The following is a 23696-nucleotide window of genomic DNA, read 5'->3' on the forward strand; positions in this document are numbered from 1 at the left end:
AGAAAATTGAATGAAAAAACCCCGGCGGATCGATATCCGATTCCTGAGGTGAGCGAAATCTTAGACCGACTAGGAAAAGCTCAGTATTTTACAGTGCTCGACTTAGCTAGTGGTTTCCACCAGATTGAAGTCGACCCTAAAGACATCCCGAAAACCGCTTTCAATATTGATAATGGCAAGTACGAGTTTCTTCGTATGCCATTTGGACTGAAAAACGCGCCTGCGACTTTTCAGCGTCTTATGGATACAGTGTTGAGAAAACATTTAGGGATCCGATGTTTCGTCTATATGGACGACATCATCATTTACAGTACTAATCTTCAAAGTCATTTAGAGGACATCAAAAAAGTTCTCCAAACCCTTAGGGATGCGAACTTGAAAATTCAATGTGACAAATCCGACTTCCTTCGAAAGGAAGTAGCTTTCCTAGGACATGTCGTCACAATAGACGGGGTAAAACCCAATCCTAATAAGATAGAGGCTATAAAGTCTTGGCCTCTACCAAAAACCTCCAAAGAATTAAAATCGTTCCTCGGAACTATAAGTTATTATAGACGATTCATTCCTAAATTCGCCCATATTGCAAAACCCATGACTTCAAAACTCAGAGGTAAAAATAAAATCATCGATATTGATCATGATTACGAGAGAGCATTTGAAGAGCTAAAAACAATCATGACAACAGAAACACTTTTGGCTTACCCTAACTTCGATAATCCGTTTATTCTTACAACGGACGCATCAAATGTTGCCATTGGGGCAGTTCTAGCTCAATTACATGACGGAAAGGAACGGCCTATTGCATACCTATCCAGGACATTGAGCAGAGCCGAAGAAAAGTATTCAGCCACGGCGAAAGAGCTTTTGGCAATTTATTTTGCTGCCAAAACCTTTAGACCGTACCTTTATGGTAGAGAGTTCACGATTTATACGGATCACGAACCTCTTACAAAGGAATTAAAGTTAACAGATTCCACGGGAAGAGTTACAAGACAAAGGCTCTACTTGGAACAATTTGATTTTAAAATAATTTATAAGAAGGGCAAGCAAAACGTTGTTGCTGATGGCCTTTCAAGGATTCCACGCACAGAATTGAACCTAAACGAAGAACTATCTAATCAATTTTTCGATAATGACCCGATCTATGGACCAGAGATCATTAATAAATATGCGAACCAACTACTTATTTACAGAGCAGATGATGCTGCAAAGAGTCCATACCTTGCGTGTATGGTTTTTCCAAACCATTTTCGTCATGTATTTCACAAACCTGACTATACGGAAGACGACATAAAAGACATTCTGACAAGACACTTAGATCCGACGAAACTAAATGGTATTTTTGCCGACCTGAATATTGCCCGAATGTGCCAACACATTATCGATACAAATTTTAAAAATATTAAAGTTCATTTAACTAATATCAAACTTCCAGATTTAATTTCAGGTACCGATCAGAACGAATTTATAAGAAAATGTCACAGCTTCAATCATCGTGGATACAAACTAACATACGAGGAAGTACAGAAGTCAGTCTTCTTTCCCCGCATGTTGGCTAAAGTGAAAGAGTTCGTCAAAAACTGCGAATCTTGTAAATTTGCTAAGTATGAACGAAGACCATTCGTTATACCTCATTCTAGACGAATCTACAATGGACCATTCGAAAATGTTTTCATAGATGTCTTTATAAAGGAGACTGAAAAATTTCTTACTGTTGTAGATTCATTCTCAAAATTTGCACAGATTTACAAGATCATGCATGAGACAACAGATGAAATTCAAGAAACACTAATAAAATACTTCAAAACGTTTGGCATTCCCAAATTAATTACTTGTGATCAAGCCACAAGCTTTCGAAATTCAAAATTCAAAGAATTTTTGGAAAATTATGGCATCTCCTTGCATTTTGCCAGCTGCAGTGACAGTAATGGTATCGTGGAACGATTCCACAGTACTTTGCTAGAAATGTACATGGCCAATCAGAAAAAAGTAGAGAATCTAAATTTATACGAAGGTCTTGCCATGATCACAGCGATTTATAACGAAACCAAACATTCGTCAATAAATTTAAAACCGAGAGAAGTTATTTTCGGCACTTGTAGTTCTCTCAATCCAATAGAAATCAACCTATCAAAACAAAAAACATTACAAAACGCAAAGGACTCATTAACGAATCAGGCACACAAACAAAATTCGAAAATACCTTTAGTAACTAAAGAAGAATTCAAACAACTAAACAAACAAAGATTATTGGTGAAAGGCAAAGCTAAGCCCACACCTAGAGGACATAGATACAGACTAATAGACATTACAAATGAGACAGAAAAAACAGTAACCGACCAGGCCGGAATTAAAACACATAAAAAACACATTAAGAAAAACTTTACAGATAACTAAGACACAGACTTTTCTATTACAGACTATGGCTCTGGCTTTGGACAACGACGAATGGCAAAATTTTAGTACACGATTTAGACAAGAGCCCGGTAGCAATCATACATTTAGGAAAAGCTTATGTAAGCAACAATTATTTTAGGATACTGCACCGAGTAGATCTCATTAAATTACAAAACTCTGTTGAAACACTTTTATATCATGCAAAAACAAATATAGATTCAGCTGATTTCCTAAGCGTATTAATTCAAACTAAAGTAACGAAACTAGAACAGACATTTTTGAAATTAAAACCCTCTACTAGAGTTAGAAGATGGGAAAAACTAGGTTCACTTTGGAAGTACATTTCAGGTAGCCCCGATGCAGAAGATTTAAGGATTATAAACTCAACTTCAAATAGTCTGATAAATGCGAATGAAAAGCAAATCAAAATTAATCACATATTCGAAGACAGAATTAATAAATTAACAGAAAAAGTGAATAACGTAACAATAATACTGAATAATACAGCATTGAAAAACGATAAGGATTTCAGATCAGTAGGTTTGCTCTTTTGCTTAGATGAACTCACACAACAATTAGAAGATTTAGAGGAGGCAATAGTTTTGGCTCAACACAACATCCCAAGCAGCAGAATTATCAATGCAGAGGAAATCACGAGAATTCATCATCTTCTGGAAGGAAACAATTTTATAGCAGGAGCCTTGGACTTCGCTAGTGCATACGTGGTTTCATCCAAGGAATCCATTGCCTACATACTGAAGGTACCACGAATCAAGGATGCTGAATATGATCTCAACTTCATCGAACCAGTTATCTTCAATAACTCCCGTATATCCATCTCAACCAACTATTATCTACAAGGTCCGTCATCTTTTGCGCTAAAATCCCTCTGCGAAATGAGTAGAAACGTCTATGTATGCTCAAGTACGCAGCTTGAACCAATAACCAAATGCATTCAACAATTGATGAGAGGTGAATCAGCTACATGCCCAATGGAAAGAACCTACACCAATGGTATTATCAAACGAGTCGATGACTCAAACGTGATTATCAATGACGCGGAAATATCAATAACATCGAACTGCTCATTGAATCATAGAAAACTTAAGGGATCTTTCCTCGTACAGTTTTCAAACTGCACACTTTTTATCAACGACGAAATGTACTCCAACATTAATAAAGAAGTTCAACTGGCATCATTCGTTCCAACAACGGGATTGACGGTAAATTTTACTACGATTACAAACAAATTCCCTATAGAATACTTACAGAAGTTACATCTGGAACAACGTGGTCATATCAAACACATCAATCTAAGGACAGATAACATCCAATGGAAACTCGAACTCTTTGGGTGGACATCGTTTGGATTCGGTTCAACAATAACAATTATTTTCATCGTAGCTCTATCATTTTGGATCTGGAATAGACTCCCATCGAGATCATCAATGTCGCATCTAGAGGAACTTCAAAGTCATCAGAACCCGGAAGAACCATCGGAACCTAACAGACAAACTCGCCCGAAGATCACTATGGTACCGCAAGCATAAATCCAGAAAACAGAAAGCCGAGGACGACTTTCATCCCAGGGGGAAGCCGTCAGGAAAAGCAACAGGCGCATCACGCCACGTTTCGCGCCAATGAACGAGTTGATAGCTAAAACTAATAATCAGCATTTTTAGGCTATAAAAGAGTTAGCGCCATGTGGCTCAATCTCTTTTTCGCGTGTAGATCGGTGCAGTGAGGTTTAAGTATTTGACTTTAAGAAAAGTGAATAATAAAGTGTTTTTTAAAAACTCGTTTGTTCAAAGAACAAACATAACTCTGCGTGACGCGAAAGTATCAGTTTGGCTCTGTCCAGCCTCTTCTTCGTTGGAACCTTCGTTACCCCGTGAACCTTACTTTTCTTGTCCCGATCGACACATCCAGGTCAGCTGCGGGCTTCCGGATCGAACGGTTTATTTTTTGACGAACCTGCTCTCTCACCTCCTTGATGACTGCTGGTGTCCTCGCCGAACGTGGATCTCGCACGGTCCTTGGCAGAGCCCATCTTCCGGTACCGACTGATGGTGGTATTGCAATGTCCTGGAAAAAAGGTAATGAAGATGGTCGAGTTTCGAGCGACATAGCATGCGCTGCCATAACTATTTCGCAAATAGTGACGTCAGTCGTTGTGTTTATCTTTGATTGTCCACCGCATTCATGCAAAAATGCTATTTTCAGGAAGTAATTTATCAATTAAAAACGTACATTTTTGTAGAGCTCCCGCTGAATGTGAGACTAATGTGACAGCGTGGAGTGAATATTTGTGAAACCCCGTCGAAAAAGACGGATAAAAGTGATATTTCCATGTGGCATTTTCACTCCCCCACGTTCATAGAAACAAACGAAGTTTCATTATTTTACCGTTAATGTTTCGAAGGCTCTCAGTGTCGGTGTGTATGTTGTGAGATAATAATCGCCAATTAATCAAAACTTCACCGAAAATGTTACTGCTTTCAAGAACTAAGCATACGACTGCTCTCTGGACCTTTTTACCCCATGAATATTCGAAATATGCCAAGATACCATTGTCATCTGTTAAAAAACAACCAGTTGAATGATTTCTTGAGAATTTTTGCTCAAATAAGCATGCAACCGTGAGTACTCTCAACATTGTTTTGTTTCTTCCATATACATTCCATATTGAATGCAAATAATTACGACACGATATTTTGCTTGCCAATACAGATACACTTCGCCTACTGCTCCACCTCTATATGTACCTCATTGGTGGTATTGATAAAATTCCGCTTCACCCCGTGGGATTTCAACCGCCGGAATATGTCGCCGGGTCGCTCATCTCTCGCAAACAACTTTACTACTTCGTCGCGGAACTCCCTCATCGTGCGCGGTAAAGAAACAACAAATGACAGCAAGTCGACACCGTGCGCTTCGGATAGCTTATATATGAGGCTAGCTTGCACCAATACCAATACACAGAATGCACATGGTGCGCACCTACACAACGATGAAAAGTTGTATTCGAACTTCTTGAACAGCCTGTATGTGGTAGCTCTCTCCCCTGTCTGCTAGTATTTTTTGTTTCGTTTACGCTTACTCAGTTTTGCTCAAAATGCCGTCGAAACAAGAAGCAAAAAGGAAGCTATCCAAAAAGTATACGATACAACATTTCGAATACGAAAATGTTGCAGCTTCGGCTGTTTACCAAATCCTAAAATCTCCAACAACTTCTCGCAAGCGAGTCCTCCACTATGACCAGCCAAAATTGTGAACGGAAAAGGATTTCGTTCCTTGCCTCAGTGTCGCCCAATCGAAGATTTCTTCGGGATTTTGAGCTCCTTGGTGTACAAGAATAACTCGGTAACCACGAATTGCAAACAGTGATTGGAAGAATCAAGAGATGCATGCGCAAAGTTGACACGAAAGCCGTACAACGCTTCGCCGAACAGCCTATTACGGTCCACTATTTTTTTCAACAATTGACACTGTATTCTTATCCTATTTGTTTGCCTGTCCGTTACTGAGCGAACGATCATGAGCCCTTAACTCAGGGCCCTCAATGGGCCCCCGCTCTGTATGGCCCAACTGAGAACATTCGAACAATAGGAATATTCTTACACCGAAAAAGGAGACATATGTATCGATAAGATAAAAATACTCTTACGCTTAATTGGCTACTGTGTAGTAGTTAGAAATGTGTATTGATAAGATAGAAATACTTTTATGCGTAAAAATAATAAAATTAACAGATGGGATAAAAAAAATGGACAATGTATGTTCAATTTCAATAAGTCAGATTTTCTTCAAGTAGACAAGACACAAGTTGTACCGAACCATGACGTGAAGTAAATCTGGAAACGACCAATGAAACTGAACTAGAATTTTCTGATTCACATCATTGTATCGTTATTAATGATAAAACATACAGCAAGACGATTTAAAAAAAAACAAATTACCTGACAGGAATATATAGGAATATTATCAAAAAAAAAAAAAAAAAATATCCAAAAGTGTTCCTCCAAAAGAATTTGCTTCCTCTCTGGAGCAGCATAAGGTTGGTTGCCTTTTCTGATTCGGTTTGGTAGAACTACAATCGTGTCACTGTTTTTCTCAAGGAGTGGGATACTTTGGGCCGATTGAGGTATGCAGGTCGATTGTGAAGGGCAAACTGAAGAAGAATAATGGAGCTGTGAGCAACGAGTAGGAGCTCGAGAGAAAATATGTTTTCCTGCCAAATAAAAAAAAGTGTTTTTACAAGATTTAAGTATCAGAACTTTTTCATGTTCAACCTCTGTAATGTTACACAAATCCACACGAAAGACATTTTTCATCGTTTGTTGATTTCTTTTATTTTTATCAAATTAAATCTCTTTTGTCAGTGCATTATGCTTTTAGTACTTCAATTATCGATGGGTCAAAGATTATTCCGGGATTGGAATTTTTTGTTTGACACCCCATGAAATCCAAACACTCACGTAATGCTTAAATGTGTTCAATTGGTAAATGAACTCTTCTCCGAATGATTCCTTAGACAAGTTTTGGTGACTTCGAATATCTTGCTCTCAGACAAGTTGCATGTCTTTATACCATGAGTACCATACCCAAGAAAGTCTATTCTTCATCAGACATATCCAACCAAGTTTGCCTACCGTACTTTTACAATTTCTCTGTCATTTTTAATCTATCCATGCATTAAGAAATCCATTGAACCTCAGATCATCCAGGTTCCGATTTAATTCCGCCGATCTTTTCGGCCAAATATCGTGAAGTTAGATCTGATGAAGTATTCTTCACTGACGTTTCGCTCATAAACGGGTCCACTGGCTTCGGTTACTACAATGAAAATTCCAGTGCCTCTTTCAAACTCGGAGATCGTTGTTTTGTGAATGTTGCAAAGCTAGATGCGATACATTATGCTCTAGGGATCATTGAAACATTGCCCATCGATCATTATTTTATCTTTTCAGGAAGTCTCAATAGAGGATATCCGTTCGATGATACTTGATAAACGCTCATTTTATTTGCTATCGATAATAAGGCAACTAATGAGGGTTTTGGTTGGAGAAATTTTCAAGATTACCTTATCATGGGTTCCCTTTCATTCCAGGGAATGAAAAAGCGAACTCTCTAGCTAAGGTGGGCGCTTTAGAAGTCAAATAACATATCAACAATTCCATGCCAAACCGATAAAGTGGTTCTCAGATTTTCGTCAAAAGTGGTAATTTTGTTCTATATCGCAAAACATTACACCCGTATTTTTTAATTTTTTTATTAGGGTGACAATTTTCATTTTAGGGTGGCCCGAAAAATCCATTTTCCACTCATTCCCAAAAATGACTTTTTTCAAAAATTCATAACTATTGAATCACTCAACCGATTTAGATGATCGATATATCAAATTAGAGCCAATGAGCTAGCCATTTATCAAATAACTAGCTGACCCTGCAAACTTCGTCCCGCCCAAAATTTGTTTTTTATCAATACCTTCAAACATTCACGTTTTTTTACTATGAGCAAATTCATGGGTCCAATCGCAGAACTGTTCATTGATTGATCTTCTAATCGACCCCATTGAATTTACCTTTCACTATGAGATTCCTAGTATTTCTAACGAAACTCATCATTATAATATCGGACTATTTTCAGACACAATTCTCGTTCAACATTTTTCAACCAATTGCAAATAACATGTTCCTCCGTTACCTGGAATAAATGTTTTATACAGAAATTATGATAGAATAAAGACAGCCCTAAATCGGACAATTCCTTCCTCGAGCTCTGCTCTTATCAACACATCCGGCGATACTTATTTATTGGTATAGATAGAAGAAGATATAGGAGTGCATTTCATCGTGCGTAGAACATATGGGAATTTAATTTTCCGAATTTTCCCTTTTTCCTTTATAGTTTTCCGAAAATTTTCAATTTTGATTTTTGGTTGAAATATGTGTAATATTTTTATGGGACCCCCTCTCCATTCCAGAGGAGGGACGGGTGTCATACCATCATAGAAACATTCCTCATAACCAAAAACCCTCACATCCCAAATTGTGCTTGATTAGTTCTCGAGTTATGCAGAATTTTGTGTTTTATTTCCATGACAGTCCCCCCCCTCCCTCCTCAGAAAGGTGGGAGGAGTGTAGAACGACTTTAGAAAAATTTCTTGCCCCCTAAAACCTCCACATGCCAAATTTGGGTTAGTTTGCTTGGTTAATTCTTGAATTATGCAGAAATGTATGCTTCATTTCTATGGCAGTCCCCGCTCCCCTCAGAGAGAGGGGAGGAGTGTCTATTCACCATGAAAACGTTTCGTGCCCCCTGAAACATTCGCATGATAAATTTAGCTTTGCTTGATTAGTTTTCGAATAATGCACATTTGTATGGCAGCTCCCCCTTAGAGAGGGTGGTGGAGTGTCTAACCACCGAAAAAACATTTATTGTACCTTTAAACCTACACATGCCAAATTTGGTTTCATTTGCTTCATTTATTCTCGACTTATGCAGAAATTTGAGTTTCATTTTTATGGCGGCCCCACCTAAGAGAGGGGGAGGAGTATCTAACCACCATAGAATCAAAAAACTCAGTAATAAATGCATTTGCTTGATTAATTCTCCAGTAATGCAGAAATTTGAGTTTCATTTGTATGGCAGCCCCCCCCCCCTCTTAGAGAGGGGGGGAGGAAAGTCTAACCACCATAGAAACATTTATTGCACCCTAAAACCTCCATATGCCAAATTTAATTTCATTTGCTTGATTGATTCCCGAGTAATGCAGAAATTTGAGTTTCATTTGTATGGCAGCCCCCCCCCCCTTAGAGAGGGGGAGGAGAGTCATTTATTGAAACATTTATTGCACCCTAAAACCTCCATATGCCAAATTTCGTTTCATTTGTTTGATTAATTCTAGAGTAATGCAGAAATTTGTGTTTAATTTGTATGGCAGCCCCCCCTTAGAGAGGGGGGAGGGGTCTCAAACTATCACGAAAACCTTCCCCGGCCCCAAAAACCCCTACATACCAATTTTCATGTTGATCAGTTCAGTAGTTTCCGAGTCCATAAGAATCAGACAGACAGACAGACAGAAATCCATTATTATATATATAGATAGAAGATATTGAATTTGCAAATTAAATGGATTTTATTTTCGTAGTTATTGATTGTAATTATTCTTTATTGTTGGTTTTGGACTAGAGGGCGCTATATTTTTTTATATTTTTTCTCGAAAGCTGAGGATTTTTTACATAATATATCTCGATATCAGAGATTTTTTTCGTTTTTGAGTTACGATTTCTCAAAGATCGGAGACTATGGTGGGCTGTGAAGTTTAGATGGTTCAGGATACGGACAACAGTGGAAAACATTAGTAGGTCGATAATTTGATAATGATAGATTGATAATGATATCAGTAATGGGCGATTTATGATACCCACTGTAAAGTTCCGTTCTGCCGATTACCAACCTGCACAGTCTTTCTTTGATTGCCACTAATCGAACCTCTATCTAGGACTACTAGCGACAAAGAATAATGCCTTCTCATACATTGAACCAGCGATCTTAAACTCATAAACTTTTTGTCTTCAATAACATGACCTATGCAGATCCTTACTATAATACAGGTACAGGTTATCATGAAACGAAATCGTAAATCGACAAATCGATCGATGTACCCTCCATCTCGGACATCTGAAACATCTCGTAAATCCGGCCAGAAGATCGTAGGGCCGTCGTGGTGTTTCAACGTAGGGAGCGGACGCTTCTCTAGACACTTCTTGAGGTAGATCTGCCCGTTTACAGTCCCGGTAGTCATGAATGTTGATTTTTTTTCCTGAATTTCACAAAATATATATAGCTATCTCATCACAAATGGATAGTCTAGGTCTCTTTTTATGATAAAATTGTCTATGAGGCAGAATTTTAAAAAATTTATGTGTCCGGCATCTTCGAAAAAAAAAAATAAGATTAAGTCGGGAAAGACGGACATTTGGGGTTGGAAAGATGGACACTAACTGAAAATTCACGTTTATGTACTCGTTAAGTTTTGGAGATCTTCAAATATGCCTTAAAGATAATCTAACAATAAAACTAGACTAAAATCACCTAGAAGAGCTTGAAATTTTTCTCATTTTTTCTTGTCTAAAATAGTTTCCGGAATTCGGAATGACAAATTCGGATTACATTTTAATAAGCGCTCTGCTGATTCGTCCATCGTATGTGGTTGCACCTGCAAACGTAGTTAATGAGCATATAGGAAAGGAAATACCCAAATTGTTTTCTAAACCAAAATGTCTGTTTTTTTTCGGTGAAGTGTCCGTTTTACCCGACTTGATTAGTATTTTATTTTCGTCAATATTTTTGGAGTAAAAATGAGAAAACTTCAACGTTGATTCGATAATCTTGAAGAGAAGAGATGGTGAAACATTCACGTAACGAAAAATAACCTAAATAATTACTCGATAACAATGAGAATCTTATTTTACGCAGACGAAAATTTACATCGAGCTGCTCTTTGTAGGTTCCTTTTTTGTTTTTATTTACAATTTTAACAGAAAGCCAGCTAGGTGTACACAGTAAGTGTCAAAGATATTGATACACCGTATGGCAAGTTTGTACATCATTAAAATTTAAAAAATGTAATTTATCAATTATAAAGGGGTGTCCGTCTCTCCTACTGTGTCCGTCTTTCCCGACTTTCCCCTAAGTGTAATTCGGTAATTGGCGAACGAGTACTGTAGACACTTTTTTCATACACAACTGGTGCTGATGTGGTCAATTTGGTATGCTGTTCGTTCAATTCGGGCAAACCAAGTTGACATGTATGGTGACCGTCGCTATATTTTCCTGTTTTCGCATATCTAATGTTGTACATCACGACAAGACACATTTCTAGTCAACGAATCACAGTGAGCAACTATGGAATGTAATGTCTCGACATGCTCAAACTATTTTTTATTATTATTATAAACATGTGTTCGCATTATTCACCTAAGTAAATGTTACAACATGTTATGTTGAATGACGCTAAATATCAAATTCAGGTATCAATGTCATTCTTCACACAGAACACTCGTACCACAGACCCGAAAGCATGAATCACAAACCTGTGTTGAGCATTCTATGCAGCATTTACAAATATCTGCAGCATCATATTTTCGCGAGAGTAAGCAGTTCTGCTCGCGTTCGGTCTGCCTGGCGGCCGCGCCCGGACCGACTATGCCCCAAACATGGCACTGCTGCTGCAGTCGACGGTAAATTCTTTTATGGCCGCGCAAACTTCAGCACCTGCGGGCCATGTGCACAGCACGAGATAAACAATATTTACCTCCAATTTTATGCCGTGATTTGATATGCTTTTGTTGCCGCTTCCATGTTTCCCGGTACAGCATCCCCGTGGGCGATTTGAATTAATAAGAATTAAATTCCCGCAACGGAGGTTCGACGGGGGTAGTGCCTACAGATGTTCTTTGCATGGGGCAAACTGGGCACATCGGTGTATGTGTTCCCCACTGCCAGCTTGTGTTATGCGTAGTAAAGTGATATTCAGCAGAAGAGAAACACACGCGGATTTAATCAAAACTTCCATTTGCATCCACCAAGTCCGCGAAAGCTCTGTACACATCACGAATTTATCTGACGCTCGCTTGGTCGGCTGTGAGGTGCAACCTATGGGGGTTACAACATTGAATGAAAGGCTTTCGAGGGAGAGTGCGCTTCGCGGGATGTTATTTAAAGTGCTGCAAACACGTATATGGTGTACAATCATGAACGTTTATGGAACGGTTCAGGATCTGGAAGCCCGGTAAAAGCTTGTATGCCACCGGTTCGGCTAGCTAAATTAGTAATGTAACATGCTTGGCACCGGAGTCCAAAATGGTTCTCATCATCGTAATCTGAGGCCAGTGATTACTCATTGCCACTGTTTCGAGCGTAGAGTGCTAATAACAACGCTACTGAAAGTGAGCCGCATAATAGGACATCAAATGGAGTAGAGATGGTAAATGTTTCCTAGACAGGAGTTTTCATTATTGTACATGTATTTCAGTACGGTACATTTAAATTTTATCATAGAACGAATCAGTGATACAATCAGAAGCATAAACTAACGCTGCGCATTAACACGTTCGTCACTCAACGCGTCGTTTTTGAGTTTCTTGCGGGGCCCAACTAGCGAATAAGTTATTAAATGAAGATTAACCTTAGTTTGTAGACAACGTTCATGATCTTATAATTCGTTTTTTTTAATTTGAAGACAAATTTTCAACAATAACACCAAAGTTATATTATATGAGTTTGACAAAAAACTGCAGCTCAAACCATCCGTACTGTAAATTAAAAAAAGTATGTTATAATCATAAAAATAATATGGTCAATTTGAACGAAAAAAGTGTCACCCATATCTGGGAGACGGGGCGACGAACGTGTTAAATCGAAATCGTCAGTCACAATAAGTCCGCGGGTTGTCCAGGTTCTTTTTCCTTTCGGTGTATTATAGATGCTGTCCCTATAGATTTGACTGCCTGTAGCGGTCGGAAACGTGAAGAGAATTTATTGCGTTGACAACCTTGTGACAGGCATATTGATGGCAGTGTTTTCATTGAAATAGAATCTCACACAAGTGAGCAAAAGGAGTTTGGTGATTCGTATACAATTATTGATTCGGTGAAGGAACGTGGTGCTCTCTTCGGTGAGATGCGCTATTGATGGACGAAAAAGTCGACCATTGCGCCGCGAGCGCAATGAATTTTTTGAATTGGACCATGGCTTTCGTTTAAAATCTTCGGAATTTGATGGCATTGTTCAGTAGCCCTTCTAATGATGACAAGATAACAAATTAAACTGAACATAAAACAAACGACAGCTTTGAAAATGACACATGAATCAAAAAGTGTTTCCAACTTAAAGTTATTATATTTTCAACGCACACCAGGAGTCGCAAGGCTTCAGTTTTCAGCTGATTAAAATCAGAGTTTACCAATAATGGACAAACGTTCTGATGTTTTATTAATAGTACTAATGTGTTAATTTATATAATTGTGGACCTTTTTTGCTCAAAATTACTTTCAATAATTCTGTAGGTAATCAAAACGATGCTACAATTTATTTCCCTTTTTCATTGAATCAATTATGTGGTTTGCCATTCGTTCATAATATATCATTATGTTTGTTTTTCTGTTCAATAGTACTTCATAGTCGAGTTGCAATACATATAGTTTATAACTTTAGTATCGATAGCCGATGGACCTGTGTTGTTGCCAAGTCTACCAGTCCATGGTTTCTGTGAACGAAAAAAATTACAAATATTAGATACAGCATCTTAAGAATGTAAACCCAGACCTACCTTAGGAATGAGGACCGGGTAAGCACTGCTAGCAGCTGCAGCCCAAGCCGAATAATGCATCACACTGGTATAGTTGTAATCTTGACCATACAGCTCAGTTATATTCCACGGTCTTTTCAGATATGCGGAATCATAAAATGAATCTGGAGGAAACGAAAACAAGACAAATAATGAAGTTCGAGCAATTTTTTTACATTCAATTCTTACCAGTGTTGTAAAACGGATGCAAGGCACTACGGTTGATGGATATCCAGTCGTCACGATCTGGTCGAACATGCTCGTGATGGAAACCCATAGCATGCATAAGTTCATGTGACGCAGTTCCAGTGTCAATGCAGCCGGGAATCTCTAGGTTAACCTTGTTATAGTCATTATTCCAAATCATTCCTACGTAGGACCAACATCCACTAGGAGCACTATCGATTGATGTATAAAAAGGTTCATTAGTGTGCTCCACAAATTTAACACATGTATCCCGCATAAGATACTTCATAGCAGTTTCTATAATGGTCTTATGTGCAGCAGCTGAAAATAATGGTGAAATTTACTAACTTGAAAATATAATATCTCATGTCAAACCGTACTGAAGTTTCCAATATATTTATAGGGGATAATCGCGTTGGTCCATCTATTGGAGTTTTGGTAACCAGGTAAAATCGCATTCTGTTCCACATCCGGCCGGAGCATAATATCAAATTGATGATAGTAGCCATAACCCTGCTCGAATGGATAAGATTTGTCTTTCTTTGGGTTGTGTTTGCGAAGACGTTCTCCTGAAAATAATTATATCATCTATCAGTTATACAACCATGTATCGCCACTTTTCTTCACGAACCAACTTCCTTGAAGGGTCGAATAGCAAAGTGTTTATCACCACGTTTATGACCGCGAGGAATTTTGAGTCTGAAATCCGACCTCCGACCGTCACATACTACACATAGTAGTACACAGATCGCGACCAAGTAAGTTATTCCGTTCATCGCTGTAAGACAACTGTATTCACCGATAATTTAGGGGAACAATTTATAATGAAATCTAAATAAACGGTGTAATTCATCAAAATCAGAATCAGGACACTTGTTTTCGATTTTGTGTTTTTTCCACAAAATATCTGCAATTGACGTCAATGGTGTTTCGAATGAATGCCTACTAATGACGTCAAAAACGAGTCATGTAGCCAAACACAATGGCAATCAATTTTCTGTTCGTTTGAACAACTGCAAGTTAGATGGTTCATTGTTATTTATAAGACAAACAAGTGGCAGGTTTTGTTTTTACCTCAATTCGATCTTTTTTCTTTGTTATTGTTATTTCCATTCGACGACTGTTGTAAAATGCGTCCAATAATCTTGCATTACTTTCCAAATAAGCAGCTATATGGAAAACATTGTATAGGGTACCAAATAAGACTTTTTTGCTTTTTTAACCCCTTTGTGGTGAGAGTGGGGGAAAAAAGGTAGTTCTCGAATTGTATTGATTTTTCACTGAAGTGCGATTAAATGATAGTTGATCCAATCTCACCCCTTAGAGGCGATGACAATGGGTCGAAGTAGTGAATATTACTTTCTATTAAGAATTATATATAAAAATGAATTTGTCAATAATTTCATGATAATTTATGTTGTCAAATAAGTAATGTTGTCAAATAATTGAAGTAGGTGTCTTCAATGATTATTTGAGTTACGAAAACAGTGTTAATTCACCTAGAAGTGCGATGGGAATATTTATACATGAAGATTTTTTTTAAATCTGCCGTCGACTATATCTTTTGCTGTGATGCTGGTTCCTGAAGGATATAGGTATTTTTGTGTCGCTCATGAGGTGAAATCCCCATGGCTTAGTGGTCAGCATGACGTTGTACCGTAAACCGGAAGATAATTGATCATGATTTTCAGACAAAAACTGAATATTCCCGATTTTTTTTTTTGTTAAATTTACACTCAACTATTTTGAGAATCAGTACTGGTTCTAAGGTCACAAAAGGTTATGGAAAGTTTTGTAAAAAAATCCTCATGCGTTAATTTGAAAAATTCCTAGCGCAAAATTTTTAAAAAACGCTTAGAGGTGAAATTGATCAATCAATGTTTTGAAATGTATAGGACTTCATAGATTTCATCACCTGCGGTTATTGGAATGATAATTGAAGGGTTTGATGATATAAAAACCTGACTTAACCTTTAACGAACGAGCGCATTTTTCTAGAAAGATGATCAGTTGGTCGACGGATTTTTAAGAAATTAAGTGCTTTACAATACTCGGAACATAACAGTTCAGTATAGTTGTATTGGTTAACCAGAATGCGAACCCAACAGCTTTCGGGTAGAACCTAGTGCGAAACTAGGTTGAAACTGAGTGAATAAAAAACGTTTTGACAGCAGTGAGGTTGGAACTGGGGTTGACACTGAACAAAACGAATTTGCTATATGTATGTGCACTGAATGCTCGGAAATGAATGCTCCAGATCACGTTGCATGCATAAAAAAGGCATAACCTAACAGAATTCCTGAAATATAACGGAATGCCGCATGTATGGCGGCATTCGATTTGTTTTTGAATATTTGCAATGTCGCGAGTATGGCGGCATTCGTTCGCTAACGGTTAACCCACCCTAAGGTGTGGTCGTGTCTTTCCACAACTCGATCTAAAAATTGATCTACAGGCCATCCGTAGACTATCCGGGTTACTCTAAGGTAATCGAAACCCCTTGAAATGTTCACCATTGAGATTGTTTTGACGAACCAAGATGTTCCATATGTCGCATGATGGGATTCGGTTCAGGTCAATCGCATCAGTTGTTTTCAGTAATACGTTTGATCAATTTCACCACGATGATCAATTTGCTCCCGGATAACGGAATTTCGGAAAGATTTTTTTTCTTATAACGTTTATCGATACAACATAGATAGATGTACTCTCAGAGCTTTTTTTTAAATCTACTTCTCGAAGCTATTGAGAATGGCGTTCGCAAAAAAACCGTCCGCTGTCATAGGGTAAAGGGCATCCCAGGGAGAGCTATCGCAACAATTAATGGAGAAAAAGATCAATGCAAGGAGTCGGGCCATTCGTTCTGTAAATGGAGCCCAATAAGCACTTCAGACAAAATTTCTTCTGACATTTCACGACATCAGTTCAAGTGGCACCCAGATTCTTGATTTTTAGTTGATCTTTAATAACTTAAAGTGCTTGAAAATTGTTGCTTTTGTCTCGCTTTATAATTTTTCAAGCTATTTCTGTGTTTTATATGATATTACTGATTGACTTCTTCCAATTCTGTCGGCGAAACTCGGATGACAAAATATCTGTTCAAGATCACTTGTATTGAGACCGTTTCCTAAGTTCTAAGGACCAACTTCTACATAATACTTTTTTAGTTTCTTGGAAGTATGTCTTCATACATGTAGTAACCCGAAGCTTGGTTCAGGTGCTTCCGCTTGGTTTAGGTACTATACTACATTGTATTTCATTTTCATGTGATGTGCATGAAACGTTTAAGATCGAAACCCTCCCTATATTGAATAACAAATCTATATAACTTAAAAAAAAAATTGTGTCCATATGTGAAGCTTTGACTCGAGAATGGATCAACGGATTTGAATGATTATTTTCACGTTTAATGTATTGTGATCAGCGTTATATTAAAAAAAAACAGAAAGAAAATAAGAAAAAAATTAATCAGAGAGAGATTTTGAAAAATCATAACTTAAAAACGATAAAAAACGCCCCTCTGATTTCTGATATGTTATGTAAAAAAATGCTGCTTTCACGAAAAATTATTTATTAGAAATCCGGTTTTTCCAAGAGTAATATTTCTTGGAAGAACTAGCTCATTCGCTTCAATTCTATATGTCGACCGTCTGAATCGGTCCAGTAGTTCAAATGTTTTGAAATGCCTTTTTCGGAAAAAAATACTGTCCAAAAGTACTGGAATGGTACTGGTATTGGAATCATTTAGACCAAAGAAACCTTTATGAATAATTCACCCCACAGAAACGTGCCCATTGCAAAAATTTAAATGCAATTTATTTCATTTATTGTTATCAAACTTACAGTTTCGCTGCGACAAATGGTTCCTCTTCTGTAAACGAACAGATTTTCACTGAGCAATACATGTAAGTTTGTTTTATTAACGAATAAAGAACCTTAAAACCAGGATCGAAAAACTTATGTATTAATGCCACCGTTTCCCTCCTCCTGTCAAATTTTACCAATATTTTTTTACATTAGCTACATACGGTTCAAAAATAAAAAGACATTATAAAAAAATCAAGTTGAGCCGTACTTCTCGAGATCACCCCGTATGTCCAAATCACCTCGAGACTCTTTGGGTGCTCTTATGATATGTACTTCAAATAATGTGAAAATGACAGCGTTGCCTGACTGATTCAAATTTGATCGAGTTTAATAAGCTTTGTTTAGTTATAGACTTGGAAACAGAAACTACTCTACTCTATCCATTGTGACAATAGTTGTTCGATGCAATTTAATGAGATATACTGGATGAACTCTCTACCAGGGATCGGTTATTGTATAGTAAAAGTATACATTTGTTATGATTACATTTATTATCCATTTGTTTTACTGTTTCGGATTTCCGAACTAGGAGTCGAACTCGACACTAGGTGGATTGCGTTATCTTTTCCCAATGAAATATTCTTCCTGGAAAAAAGGATCATCATAATTTTTCTAGACCAATAGTTGCATTCACTCATGCTCATGTTCTGTCCCATCATTTGTAAGTTGTCCTATGCTGAAATTTTCACTAAGACAATTATCGATGGCGGTTATGTAAAGGTTGTTTGAAGTAATCAATCATATAAAATGAATCAAAACCCCTTAAGGGGGTATTCTAGTGTAGAGACACGAATTTCGGACGTTTTTCCGAGCTCCATAGAAATAAAACAAAGAATATTTTTACCATCCATCATAACATTATTTGTTCATCTATCTTTTAACAATAAAACAAAACTTAAATGGAGAAAAAATATTCATGACTAGAATAGTTAAAAGCTGATAAAGTGAGGGGGTTAAAAAAAAGTTGTGCCACGGCGGACACGATTCCAGTTCTTCTAACTATCTGATACAAAAAAATAGCTATCGCATGAACCTCGGACAAGTAGAAAAAAAAAGTTTTTGACAAAATGGCGACTGTTTGAAAAACATAATGCGGCTTAAAACGTTTTGTCTTACGTTTCCCGATTTTTTTAAAAAATAGTGTAATTTAAAAAATACTATTTTTAGAGATTCGTGCGATAGAGAGATGCCTGCAGATTGTATTCATATTAATTCGACATGAATCGGTTCAGTAGAACTTAAGATATCGTGTACACCAGTTTGAAAAAAATGGTTTCGAGAAACACGCGTTTGAAGTTCATTGTTATCGCCGTACCAGGTTAGAAATCGCATCACTAAAATTACTCGAGCTCTATAAATTATATGATTTCCGATATGTCCTTTCTAGGATAATTTCTTGAATGCTTAAACTACAGAAATATGAAGGAAAAAAATTTTGATTTTTCTCAAATTGCTAGACTAGAATATTGTTTATGGTGGGTTTACTTCAGGGAGATCTATAGCTATAGATGGATTTATTCACGTGAAAATAGGTGTAAACGGGTGAGAATAAATATGATACACTTATTCGAGGTATATATAACTTGAATAAATTCAGCATATGTAAACGCTTGTGAATTTCTCACTGGTGAGAAATCACTAAAGTTGGATGCTGTTCTACTTCAGGTGAATAAATTCATCGAAAATATGAATATATTCATTATAGAAGTTCACGCTAGTGTAAACGGTTGATGCGATTTCTATAAATCTCATCATATTTCTTCACATGAATATATCACTAGTCTAAACCCACCCTCAGGTAATTGAAAAGTATCACTATTATGCGCCAACAGTTCTATACTGAAAAAAAGTATTGGGGAATTTCAATTAATACCGAATATTAATCTATTTAATATAATGCTGTGATTACCATCTTCCAAAAATTTAATATCTTTTCTTTCTGTTTTCAGAGAAACATTTGAAATAACTGGGTTGTAATTCTTTTATTGATATTTCATTGTGACATTTTTACTGTTCAATACTTCATAGTCGAGTTGCAATACATATAGTTTATAACTTTAGTATCGATAGCCGATGGACCTGTGTTGTTGCCAAGTCTACCAGTCCATGGTTTCTGTGAACGAAAAAAATTTAAAAAATTACAAATATTAGATACAGCATCATAAGAATGTAAACCCAGACCTACCTTAGGAATGAGGACCGGGTAAGCACTGCTAGCAGCTGCAGCCCAAGCCGAATAATGCATCACACTGGTATAGTTGTAATCTTGACCATACAGCTCAGTTATATTCCACGGTCTTTTCAGATATGCGGAATCATAAAATGAATCTGGAGGAAACGAAAACAAGACAAATAATGAAGTTCGAGCAATTTTTTTACATTCAATTCTTACCAGTGTTGTAAAACGGATGCAAGGCACTACGGTTGATGGATATCCAGTCGTCACGATCTGGTCGAACATGCTCGTGATGGAAACCCATAGCATGCATAAGTTCATGTGACGCAGTTCCAGTGTCAATGCAGCCGGGAATCTCTAGGTTAACCTTGTTATAGTCATTATTCCAAATCATTCCTACGTAGGACCAACATCCACTAGGAGCACTATCGATTGATGTATAAAAAGGTTCATTAGTGTGCTCCACAAATTTAACACATGTATCCCGCATAAGATACTTCATAGCAGTTTCTATAATGGTCTTATGTGCAGCAGCTGAAAATAATGGTGAAATTTACTAACTTGAAAATATAATATCTCATGTCAAACCGTACTGAAGTTTCCAATATATTTATAGGGGATAATCGCGTTGGTCCATCTATTGGAGTTTTGGTAACCAGGTAAAATCGCATTCTGTTCCACATCCGGCCGGAGCATAATATCAAATTGATGATAGTAGCCATAACCCTGCTCGAATGGATAAGATTTGTCTTTCTTTGGGTTGTGTTTGCGAAGACGTTCTCCTGAAAATAATTATATCATCTATCAGTTATACAACCATGTATCGCCACTTTTCTTCACGAACCAACTTCCTTGAAGGGTCGAATAGCAAAGTGTTTATCACCACGTTTATGACCGCGAGGAATTTTGAGTCTGAAATCCGACCTCCGACCGTCACATACTACACATAGTAGTACACAGATCGCGACCAAGTAAGTTATTCCGTTCATCGCTGTAAGACAACTGTACTCACCGATAATTTAGGGGAACAATTTATAATGAAATCTAAATAAACGGTGTAATTCATCGAAATCAGAATCAGGACACTTGTTTTCGATTTTGTGTTTTTTCCACAAAATATCTGCAATTGACGTCAATGGCCTTTCAAATGACGTAAAAACGAGTCATGTACTAAACCATAATGGCCAACAATTTTCCGTTTGTTTGAACAATTTTTTTTCTCCATTATAGTGACTTTCAACACTTCTGGCTGTTTCGTCACTTGTTTGAACAAATGCAGGCTCGATGGTCAATTATTATTAGCAGGATAAACATAAAACATATTAGGCTGTCAAAAAAGTCCTGCGGTATTTTTTTGAATTTTCATTTGTTCTTAAAATTAGTTACAATCATCTGTTTTAAGTCAAATATGCGCCGTTTTGTTCGATGACTTGTTCCCAACGAGATGCCAACTTCATAATACCCCTGTTATAGAAGCTCGCTTCCTTATTGGCAAAAAACTCGGATAGCCAATTTTCACAGGCCTCTTTTATGGCTAACTTCTGACTACCTAGCTCGTTCGCCATGGACAAAAACAGGTGGTAGTCACTTGGTGCAAGGTCTGGACTATACGGCGGATGCAAAAGAACTTCCCATCCGAGCTCCCGGAGCTTCTGGCGCGTCACCAAAGAAGTGTGTGGCCTGACGTTGTCATGATGGAAGACAATGCGGCCTCTGTTTATCTTCTTCATGAGTGCTACCTTCAAGCGGTCCAGTTGTTGGCAGTACAGGTCCGAATTGAGCGTTTGGCCATAGGGAAGCAGCTCATAATAGATTATTCCTTGACAATCCCACCAAACACACAGCAGAACCTTCCTGGCCGTTAATGAGGGCTGGGCCACCGTCTGAGCCGCTTCAGCGGGCTTCGACCACGACCGTTTGCGCTTCACGTTGTCGTAAGTGACCCACTTTTTATCGCCAGTCACCATCCGCTTCAGACATGGGTCGATTTTGTTGCGATTCAGCAGCGATTCACGCATCTTCGACGACCTCTACACCAGAACGAAAACGTTGAAACCATCGTTGTGCGGTGGAAATGGAAACTGTATCGGGTCCATAAACTGCACAAATTTTATTGGCAGCTTGAGATGCATTTTTGCCTTTGTCATAGTAGTACTGTAAAATATGTCGGATTTTCTCTTTATTTTTCTCCATATTTGCGACACTATAACTCACGAACGACCTAACCAAACAAAACACTGTCAAGGACTATATTATAGCGCGCAAAAATACCGTTCCAACAAGCTATAGTATGACTCGATATAATGAATACAACTAGAACTACGCGCTTACAACGACACCTCGCGGAAATACCGCAGGACTTTTTTGACCTCAACCCGCATCAAGAGCATTTTCACAATATCAGTGTCGGTTCCTGCTCCCAAAAAATAAAAAGCTCAATGTCGGCTCCTATGAACCGACGCGGGGCTCAACGTGTTAAGTTTCAATCAAAAATAACCTAAACTTGTAATATTGAAGGTATAGCTAATTGATAACTAGCATTTCGATAAATTTTTAATAGAAAAATGCCATCATGTTTATAGCATAGTGAACCCCAGTGGAAACGCACCAAACTGACCTTGTCGTTCATTGATCCAGAATAAAAATATAGGAGGTTGTGTCCAAGACATGACCGCATTGTTGACGTAGAACTACGCTGTTATTTTTGCCAAGTCGCTTGTTAATAACTCCGGATATTAGTTTAAATTAGTTTATAAATGCTGGGAAATTTTAGAAATAACTGTTTAGTAGAATGGATTTTTTTATTGTGGAATCAGTTCATTATCATTTCGCGCTATTCTTAAAAGAAATGCTTCTGGTCATATTACTGGTCTCGAAAAAACTTGCATTACTTCCTCATCCTTAATGGAGAAAGTTTTGCTACTGGCAAGCGAAACCAAATAACATGCAAAATTCCAGAACGACATTTGTTTTTTTAGTGACTTAATAGACGAAATGAACTCTTTCTGTTAATTTCAATAACCTCGAAAAGAGTAGCATTGCTTCATTATGATCAAGATTAGCGCAAGTGCAATCCTAGTTGAAGGCAGTTTTGCGATTGGTACGCTAATTCAAATAACTCATAACTTTCCAGCCCGACATTCACGATGGTCTAGTTTGGTATTCCCCAAATAATTATTTGGCGCACAAACTTAATGGCTGCTTCGCCATAGCGTCAGTTTGATGCATTGATGCAATGTCAAAGGCACTAATGAAGCTCTTATGACAATGGAAAGCAAGCGATGTTAACTGCTTGGAGTAATGGAAAAGACAGAATATTTGCCTCAGCAGAAATTCATCACTCATTCCCTAGCGCAAATATTTCCTCCTCGCTATCTCCCCTCCTTGTTTATATTTATCATCACGGCTGCATAATTTGCACCACCAAACAATCGTCCATCATAGCATCAAAAATATGTGATTGTTACATCGCATGCACCAACGCCAATGCACACGGGAGCAGATACAAATGGGTTTTCGGTGTAGCGAAGCTGTACTATTTTTATGTATGGGTTATGAAGCACGCACGTGCGCACACAAAGCCCTATATTGCTGACTTGAAGCAACTAAATATACGCACACTTATCTCCGCTTTGCGCTCTTCTAGACAGAAGCCCTTTCTATCAATATTTCCGGTCTCGATTAGCTTAGCTGTCATCCTTGGTGGAGATAGTT

General features: G+C 37.7%; 4 protein-coding genes across 10 annotated transcripts in view; 2 read left to right on the plus strand and 2 right to left on the minus strand.

Annotated features, from left to right (window-relative positions):
• LOC129773136 (uncharacterized) overlaps positions 1-23696 on the plus strand; it is a 245130-nt gene that overhangs the window by 78839 nt on the left and 142595 nt on the right. The gene's annotated exons all lie outside the window — the stretch shown is intronic.
• Positions 6941-23696, plus strand: part of LOC129773126 (fructose-bisphosphate aldolase-like) — a 609238-nt gene continuing 592482 nt past the window's right edge. Inside the window, exon 1 of the mRNA XM_055776691.1 lies at positions 6941-6948. The gene's annotated coding sequence lies outside the window, so the exon portion shown is untranslated. The remainder of the gene's footprint in view (positions 6949-23696) is intronic.
• Positions 13286-14723, minus strand: LOC129773131 (hatching enzyme 1.2-like). The gene is made up of 5 exons (XM_055776700.1): positions 14571-14723; positions 14320-14508; positions 13943-14260; positions 13736-13878; positions 13286-13672 (listed from the first exon to the last, which is right to left on the minus strand). Exons 1-5 carry the CDS (start codon positions 14713-14715, stop codon positions 13571-13573), a joined length of 897 nt encoding a protein of 298 aa, XP_055632675.1. The 5' UTR covers positions 14716-14723; the 3' UTR covers positions 13286-13570.
• LOC129773134 (hatching enzyme 1.2-like) lies at positions 19780-20980 on the minus strand. Its single transcript, XM_055776703.1, has 5 exons — positions 20827-20980; positions 20576-20764; positions 20199-20516; positions 19992-20134; positions 19780-19919 (listed from the first exon to the last, which is right to left on the minus strand). Exons 1-5 carry the CDS (start codon positions 20969-20971, stop codon positions 19821-19823), a joined length of 894 nt encoding a protein of 297 aa, XP_055632678.1. The 5' UTR covers positions 20972-20980; the 3' UTR covers positions 19780-19820.

The sequence above is a fragment of the Toxorhynchites rutilus genome, chromosome 3 (assembly GCF_029784135.1).
Source record: "Toxorhynchites rutilus septentrionalis strain SRP chromosome 3, ASM2978413v1, whole genome shotgun sequence".
Lineage (NCBI taxonomy): Eukaryota > Metazoa > Arthropoda > Insecta > Diptera > Culicidae > Toxorhynchites > Toxorhynchites rutilus.

Coding starts and splice junctions, on each gene's coding strand:
- LOC129773131 (XM_055776700.1), bottom strand. CDS start 14,715: ATGAACGGAATAACTTACTTGGTCGCGATCTGTGTACTACTATGTGTA. Junction 14,261..14,319: donor TAAATATATTGGAAACTTCA/GTACGGTTTGAC, acceptor CATTATTTTCAG/CTGCTGCACATAAGACCATT. Junction 13,673..13,735: donor ACCCGGTCCTCATTCCTAAG/GTAGGTCTGGGT, acceptor TTTCGTTCACAG/AAACCATGGACTGGTAGACT.
- LOC129773134 (XM_055776703.1), bottom strand. CDS start 20,971: ATGAACGGAATAACTTACTTGGTCGCGATCTGTGTACTACTATGTGTA. Junction 20,765..20,826: donor TCGACCCTTCAAGGAAGTTG/GTTCGTGAAGAA, acceptor AATTATTTTCAG/GAGAACGTCTTCGCAAACAC. Junction 19,920..19,991: donor ACCCGGTCCTCATTCCTAAG/GTAGGTCTGGGT, acceptor TTTCGTTCACAG/AAACCATGGACTGGTAGACT.